General features: G+C 39.9%; 1 protein-coding gene across 3 annotated transcripts; it reads right to left on the reverse strand.

Moving 5' to 3' along the window:
* Positions 1-4786: 4786 nt before the first annotated feature.
* On the reverse strand, positions 4787-7650 carry LOC111396009 ((3S,6E)-nerolidol synthase 1-like). 3 transcript variants are annotated; one of them, XM_023022256.1, is made up of 7 exons: positions 7390-7650; positions 7030-7306; positions 6591-6918; positions 6295-6513; positions 6025-6163; positions 5519-5767; positions 4787-5343 (listed from the first exon to the last, which is right to left on the reverse strand). In XM_023022256.1, exons 1-7 carry the CDS (start codon positions 7579-7581, stop codon positions 5035-5037), a joined length of 1713 nt encoding a protein of 570 aa, XP_022878024.1. In that variant the 5' UTR covers positions 7582-7650; the 3' UTR covers positions 4787-5034. The 3 variants fall into 3 exon arrangements, with proteins under 3 accessions (XP_022878024.1, XP_022878025.1, XP_022878026.1); XM_023022257.1 differs by having other exon boundaries at positions 5003-5343; positions 7030-7294; XM_023022258.1 differs by having other exon boundaries at positions 5003-5343; positions 6591-6891.
* Between the last annotated feature and the right edge of the window lie 1022 nt (positions 7651-8672).

Below are 8672 nucleotides of genomic sequence, written 5' to 3' on the forward strand. Positions count from 1 at the left end.
CTGCATTCTAGCGCGAGGCCAAAGGTCCGGGCGCTTTGGCTCACCAGTGCCCTCGTGAGGTCGGTGGCATCACAAGACGAGGCATGAAGCTGCCACCTCTCCGTCCAGAACTTGTAAAAGCTCTCGGTGGCACCTCTGATCTCCTCAGGGAGAGCCTCCACCAAGGCTGGGGCCAGCTCATCCTCCCTCCCAGCTAGGAAGTTTGGAGACTTTCCCTTCTCCCAAACTGGCTTCTCCTTCGCCGACTCCTCTTCGGCGGCTTCAGCAGCTCGCCTTGCAGCCTCTTTTCTGGCCTCTTCAGCCTCCACCTCTCTTACCATCTCCATTTTGATGGCCTTAGAGGCTGCAGCGAGAAGCTTCGGCTCTCCAGTTTGTTCTGCCCTATGGGACACTGTAGTCCCAAACTTGCCAGCTGAGCTAGAGATGTGCACCAGCTTCCTCTTCTTTGTCTCCTCAGAGACCTTCTCTTTGCCACGAGGCTCCTTAGGCTTCTCTGGCCTCTGAGTAGATGCTTCTTCCAAGCCCCTAGGAGTGCAGTCCTTCGACAGGCGCTCAACCCTGCCTCGAACTTCCTTTGCTCCGCTGGACCCAGGCTTCAGGGGCCTCGCCTTCGCAGTAGAAGTGGCCTTCAAGATGGAGGCCATGTCTGGAGCTGGGTACTCCCTCTTCTTGAATTTGTCTGCACCGTAGATTAGTATCAGCATAAGAAACATTCAGGTTAAAAACATCAAGTGTTGGAGCCCCATACCTCTGGATGCCATCAGCTCGAAGTCCAAGAAGTATCTGCTTCTATCAATCAGGTGATCGAAGTGCCGAAGCTTCAGAGGCCTCTTGTAAATGTCCTCTATCACCTCGAGTTCCTCCTTGCTGAGCTCGAACCTCGTACTACTATCTGCAAAGACGAACCTTCAACAGTTAGACGAATTCATATTCTGATTTCAAAACACAAGCACAGGTCGGGAGACTCACAAGCTTCGTAGTACTGGGTCGGCACTGTGCATGACAGGGCTTTGTCACCCTCCACTGCCTGCCATTTACCTCGCACCCAGAACCAGGACTCCTTCCACCCCTTGATAGAGGAAGGAAGTCCCACCACAAAGGGTGCGTGAGCCCCCCAAGGCGTGAGGTAGTACCACCCCCTGGACTCCTTCCCAATCACCCGGGGCTGGAACAGGGTCAGGAAGACATGAAGAGGCATGTCCTCCCCAAGAGACACTTCCTTCCACAGGAAGTACGAGCCGACCAGCTGGCTCCACCCATTCGGCAGAACCTGGGTCGGCGACAGCATGAATTTCCTAAGCACCGCCCTAAAGAACGGGTGCAAAGGAAGACGCATACCTGCTTTGAACAGGTATTCACTCACGGACACACAGCCGGGCCTCGGATAGCAGGCCCGCTCGTTCGGTTCGGGGACTAACATCTCTATGTTATGAGGCACACTGTACCTCTCCCTAAGTTCTCCCAACCTCTTCCCCGTCATGTTTGAAGGCACTCTAGAAGCCCCCCACTCCTGGGTATAATCCACGTCCTCCTCGGCCATGGCATACCTATCCACCTCGGACATCCCCCCATGACCTACCCCATGGTCTAAAGATGCTACTGTGACAAGCTCCCTACCCGAAGTGGACTCCATTGTTTGACGACAAAGAATAACAACGGTTTTTTATGCAAACAGTACCTAAAAGAATTCAACACAGATGGAGACTGGTCGGAATCTAATCACAGACAACCTTGACGCCGAAAAATGGGAGATTTTAAAGGATTTGAGAATGCAAAGTGTTCAAAATTTCTGAAAAGTGGGATTTCCTCGCCTTTTATACAGGTCCAAGACGAACCCCACCCGTCAGATCAAATCTTAGTCGATCAGAGCCCTCCATTTCAGATCCAATCCGAGGCGTTGAATTCAAACAGTTTTTGAAATCCTACGCCTCCTATCTATGCGTACCTCACACGCACCTTTCCAACGCGTCTGCTTCTAGAAACGCCAGCTGCGCTCATAATTGCATTTTTAATTCGTCGGCGCCAGAGCCTTGGAAGTCGTAACGGTTCAGCTACCTTTCCTCGAAAACAAGCACAAAACATCAAATCATTGGCACAGAGACCAAAGCACAATAATCACCATTGGACCTCGGCTCCTTCATCTGTCACTCAGCATTCAAGCCTCGCAGGTTCGGTTTCCCAACCACCTCGGCTCCTTCACACCCATTCAGCATTCGAGCCTCGCAGGTTCGGTTTCCCAACCACCTTAGCTTCATCATCTGCCACTCAACATTCAGGCCTCGCAGGTTCGGTTTCCCAACCACCTCGGCTTCTTCACACCCATTCAGCATTCAAGCCTCGCAGGTTCGGTTCCCCAACCACTTCGGCTCCTTCATACCCATTCAGCATTATGGCCTCGCAGGTTCGGTTTCCTCACACCTACCTAGAGCAAAACTTCTCTAACTCCAACCATGATATAAATATCTATACTTGGACTTGGGGGACTTATCTGGGGGTTCAAAAAATTCAAAAATTCTTTCAACTTTTACTCCGTTAAAGTCCACGCATTACATTAATGATCATACTTGGACTTGGGGGACTATTGTTGCGTGTTGTCACACTTGTCCTATCCACCTGGGCCAGTAGGCCACTCATCCTGATCCACGTGGCATTCTTGCCGAGGTGGCCCACATTGCCGAGGTGGGTTACACCCGAACTGCTTCTAACCGAGGCCCATGGCCCGAGGCGTGGAAGGCTTTTGTTGTAGCTGAGGTTCTCGAATGGACGAAGCCCCGAAGTTGATGCGCGAGCCTCAACCATAAGGAAACATCCTCCATGGTCACTTCTCCCAAGGGATCCCCTGCACAGATCTTATTCGAATGATTGATGGAATGTTTGTCATAAGCATAAAGGTCGAGTCTTGTCACTAGCGTGGAGGTCCTGCACAAATAATAAATGCGCTGTAAGCTAGCAAGTCAAATCCCATGCCTATGAACAGACATTTAAACTGAGGAGATGAGGCCACGTGCCACTTCATCCAAGGGTCCCCATTCCATATGTATCACTATAAATACCCCCATTGTATAATGTCAAAGGAGGAATGCAAGAATCAATATAAAAGACTATATTTACTCAACTCTCTCAGTTACTTGCAATACGTAAATCAAATTTATACACTTTTACACATACATTGACGAGCACCGGTTGATAATTATTTTACAATCGGATCACGAATAACTCGCCGGATTCCGAACGTCACCGTCCCGCGTCGTTCGGCTACTCCCACGCCCATTTGAACCGCTTATTGTAGACCGTCCACGTGTCTTAGCGTGTTGGACATTCGCCCACGCAAGCGCGGGTGGGACCGGCATCTATTGGCGCACTTTTTGGGGTCAACATGATTCATGATGACTTTGAATTAGGATCTAAGCACATTCAGCATCCTCTATATAAAACTCAAAGTTGTATCTTGAGTAAATAAGGTATTAATGTTGTTGATGTAATCCTTCATTATTGCAAATTTCATCATACAAAGGGTGTGTAGTCTCATCTTTAAGATCTTAGTGACTCAACCTTATACAGTTTTGTCGGTATCATACATCTTGTTTGCCACTTTATTCCCTACAAGACTTGGAAGAGATAAATCTACTAATGCAAGATATATTAGCATTGTCATACACGAACTTTCACTAATCAGTTGAATAAAACCAAAATTCAGCACTGGAAGTTTAAATGAGATGAGAAAAAGAGAGGCAGTATGTGTAACGAACACCTGCTTCAGTTCCATAATGTCAAATACAAAGATTAGTGGGATGAAAGAAATTGAAAAATTTGAGGGCTAAATCAAAATTGTTGAATTATAGCCATTCAAATACTGAAAAGAAATCATAAAATTAAAGGAATGCGTAAAACTTATAATCATCTTGCACCAAAATCAAAAGATTGACGATATATAATATTATTTTGAGAAAACCATAGATTTATTGGGTAAATTTTAATGAACTTGAAATGAGGAAACGGGTAAATGGTTTGGGTGGAAAGTGGAAAAGGATCTGGGTTTGCTGTTAATTTGCAATAAATGGTGATTGATGAGGACGCCAACGTCGCTGAAATCTGAAAACGAGATTGAAGACCTAGTCAAAGAAAAGAGAAAGATAAACGAAGAGGAAGAAGAAAAAAGACAGTAGGAAGAAAACACGGGGATCTTGGGAAAGAAAAAAGGAAAACAAAAGGAAAAAGAATGGAAATAAACATGGAAGGAAAAAATTCTTCTATGTAAATTGAGAATAAGGGAGGCCAGCATTAAGCCCTTGTTTGAGCCACATTTTTTACAGGAAAATTCTACTTGTACATAATTATTGCACATAATGGTGTCCATAATGTGATGTGACAATCATTCATTGTTAATGTGCAAGAGTGAGATTTGAATTAAATGTTGGATCCAGTGGTCATTTTTGAACCACACAGTTCCCCATACTTTTTAATCACACATTCTTCAAAAAATCAATATTACAAAATATATTTTTCCAAAAAATTGCCACAAACAAACCCTAAATGTTTTATTGATTAGAATGAAATACATGAAATAGTGATTTTAACTCCTTTAATAGTGGCACTACGGCTTTTACAAGAATACGAATCACTTGGCAATTTTTCTTGTTCTAGCAATACATTTGGAATTTGGATCACTGAAGATCAATAAACTTAGCTCATAAATAATCTTGCGGTACGTGAATATATCCTCGTGATTTTTCTTTTCAATTGTTTTCTCATATAATATTTAACATATCTGTTTGTGGATTAGTGAACAAAATGCCACTTAGAATAACTTGTATCTATTGACCCGACAAAGAGCGTACTATGTATCATTATTTTTAATTTCAAACAATATATGATGCAACAAATATATCGATGTCATTGCTTCGAGGCATTAATTCATCGCCTTTGCAACTATTTCTACCATACATTCTCAATAGATAATTTCTTAATGGAGATAAAAGGCTAGATGCCAGGAACCAAGAATTGTGGAATTTTTCATCATTTGCGCTATTCTTTTTAAGGACGGTGTACCAAGACAGTATCATCAAAGAGTGTGGAGTTGATGAACTCTTCAAGGATTGGGAGCTGATGATCGTCATCGTAACTGTACATTAGAGGAACCATTCTTGCAAGATTAAGAGAAGCTTTTGTGAAAGATGAGCTTGATGAGTTTTTATTTAAACAAAAACACTCCTTGTTAAGATGCTTCCATTCACTTGATATCATATCAATAACACGCTCTCGCACAGTCTCAATGGTTGATCCTGGATTCTCTTTCATGTAGCACTCTATGTATGAACCATCATTTCCATCTTGCTGCTCATCCTGTCGTTATTTTGATACAAAACAAATGAACAATCATTGTGTAATTAATTAACAAGGGAGCATCAATTATAAAGTTTAAAATTCTAGATGATGGTCTTGCCTAAAAGGTTAAATTGTTATAGAGGGGAAAGTACTGTGGAGTTATAATATAAAATTTTAATATGTAGTTAATTACCTTGGCACTTCCAAAGTCATCCCAGAGACGGAGAATAGTGGCCACAGAGGATATGACTTCTGCTATATCATCCAATTGAACGGCCCCTCCTGTTTTTCTATTGACTCCCAAAAGAAAAAAGAGGTGGACGAGCACCACATGTACTCCTGAACTCAGCTTCCCATTTTCTAGGTACTCATGTGAGGTTGGCAAGTGCCCTGAAGCAAACCATTTAGCTTCTACTAGGAAGGCGTCACACAGACTTCCCCACTACAACAAATAAAGGATATGCCATCAATATCATCTATGTATGTGTCATGCAGAGATATATTAGGCCATAGTTTTGTTTAGCCAAAAATATTAGATTTTTATCTAAGTCAAAGTTAAAACCACACATTTTATTAATCTATAGTTTTTATTAACATTTTAATCATACATTTTATCAAAATATACTAAAACTTTGATTTTTATCAAAACCAAACAAGGGCCACATATTGGTATGGATGAAAAAAGAGTATCTATCTTACTGCTGACTTCAGTGAATCGATCGGATTATATCCGTGCTTTTTGTAGATCTTGCACCCTATATCATTTGTGGTGTCTAGAAGGGCTTTGTAGCACATCTTCATCGGTTTTGGTAACATCTGAACGACCGAATAGTCCCACCTGTCCACAATTTAAATATTTAAATCATCAAAAGATATTCAAGTTAAAATTCATGCAACGTCCACATCTCAACATGTTGCATGTCCACTGTTGCTCTCCCTTCTAAAATCAGAAAAGAAAATGTTTTATACATGTGCACAGCTCGGGTAAAGACAGTAAGTTCTTCTGGTGTCCCATAAAGATCGAAAATGTCATCTATTATGTAAATAAACGTGATGGATTTGGTGAGCTCAAGCCTTTGCTCCGACATGCTTGGATCGCTCAGGGAAGCCATAGACCATGTATACCATTTTAATGGTTGGTTCCTAGCCTGCTTTAATTCCTGAGCCAAACCAAGGTCTTTCCACCACCTGAAATTACAAAAGATTCCATTTTTAGTTTTCCTCAAAATAGTCAAGAAATTTTCGTACGTGTTATGTCTTCTTACTTGGAAATTTTGGCCAGTTCTTGTTTGTTGACGGTCTGTGCCATGGAAATATTCATTTTTGCGAGCTCTTTCAATTTTTTTCTCCATCCATTTATGCCTTGGAAATCTCTAATATACTTCTTTGCAGTAAATCTTGCAATGCTTCTGTGATAAGGATGCTTCAATCTGCCACTAACAATTTGGCCACTAAATTTTGCTGCTTCATCAAGAATATCTTCTCCTTCTGTCACTAGCTGCGCAGCTTCATACAATTCCATCAATCCTCTAATATCTTGCTTTAATTTCCCTTCAAACACCCCATCTGTTCCCTTGAATTTGTTGAATATGTCTGTGTCATGGAATTAATTTGATTACGACTAATAATCATTTTTTTTTCAATTCATTAATAAAAAAAAGCACCAAACAAAGACAAAAATAATAAAAAATAAAAAATTTCAACCTGCGGAAATGGAAAAACCATGTTCTCTCAAGAGTCTGAAGAAAAGTGAAAGATCATGAAGAGGGTATCCATCAAAAGAAGTGGTAGCTTCCATGTAATGTCGCCGAAGAACTGCTTCAATCTCTTCCTGAAAATGGTAATCAACATCAAGTCGCTGGATAGCATCCACCAACATTAAGCTTTCTATTCGATTTTCTAATTCCTCTGATTTCAATATTTCCCTGACATCCTTCAGTTTTTGTTCATATTCCATGGAAAATTCATCCTGCAAGTCAGTCTTGTTTTTTGCTTTGCGTGAATATACATCGACACATAATATACAAAAAATATGTAAATATATAGTTATAGAACATGAATAACCTTAAAACTTTGTCCATTCAGAATAATTTGGCGGGGTTTAGAGAGTTCAGAGGTTGCTTCTTGAATGGTCCACTTCTGAGGAGTAGCTCTACATGCAACAAGAGATGGTCTAATAGCTCCATTATCTGCAATTTTTGTATGAATATGAGAACAATGGCTGGGTATAGACGAGGGGCTCTTGTAGACTGCCATGGCAGAGAGAAATGTATTTTTGGATAAATAGCTATGCTTATTAATTAGAAGACGTTTGCTTGATAACACTAAGAATTGATTATGGGATTTATATAGGGTGCAAACCACATGCTCCAATATTTTCCACGTTATTATGACTTTTATGCCATAATATGAAAATGTACGAGGGAATTACAATGTGTGGGACCGCCAAGAAAATGTTTAGCACGTTCACGTCCATTGATATTGATAATTTATTGATGAATTCGATCAATGACTTTAGTATTTACCATCGATGTCACCGTTACGTATTGAAATACATTTTTATGTGGAAGATCTTTTGTTTTCCATTTAGTATTAATCCTAATATCGTAATTAAATATAAGAATTCCATTTAATAATAAAGAAAACGACATTTTTCAAGTAAATTTGACTTTTAAATTGACTGAAGTATTACTTGTAACAATTTAATTGATAAGAGGACTCATAACGTGATCGTTCAATATATTTATCTTTGTAAATTCCATCAGGATCCTCATAACGTGTTCTTCTCCTACAATTGGTTATATTCATTTCTCAAAAATTTTCTTTATATGAAATTAATAAAACAGTGACATCAACTTTCATTTAGAAATTCTATAAAATTTTTCGATGTTTCTTGAAATTTATCCCCAATCCTTCAACTCATTCCTAAGAGCATCTATAACGCTAATATAAATTGTATAAAAACTTTTGCCACATAAGCATATAGATATTTCAGACTTGTTTTGCTTTGAAACCCTCTAAAAGTAATTTTTAGAAGGCGACATGGAGAAAAGTGTGCTGCGCATTGGCAACCCGTGGTCGGTGTAACATCATTAAAATTTATTTTAATGAACCAGTAAACTATTGTTTAACTTAAAATTGTTAATATTATATTGTTCGAATGTTAATAAATATTTGCTATTTTATTACTTTATGTAAAATTCTCGACACGAAATTTATTTCTTAAATAGAATTACTTTAACAATCTTTTGGATATATTTAAGAATAAAAATAAATAAATAAATAATCCCTTTTGGTTAAACAAAAAATCTTCCCAATTATATCACATGTTTCTCAAACTTTTTTGA

The sequence above is a fragment of the Olea europaea genome, chromosome 6, assembly GCF_002742605.1.
Source record: "Olea europaea var. sylvestris chromosome 6, O_europaea_v1, whole genome shotgun sequence".
NCBI lineage: Eukaryota > Viridiplantae > Streptophyta > Magnoliopsida > Lamiales > Oleaceae > Olea > Olea europaea.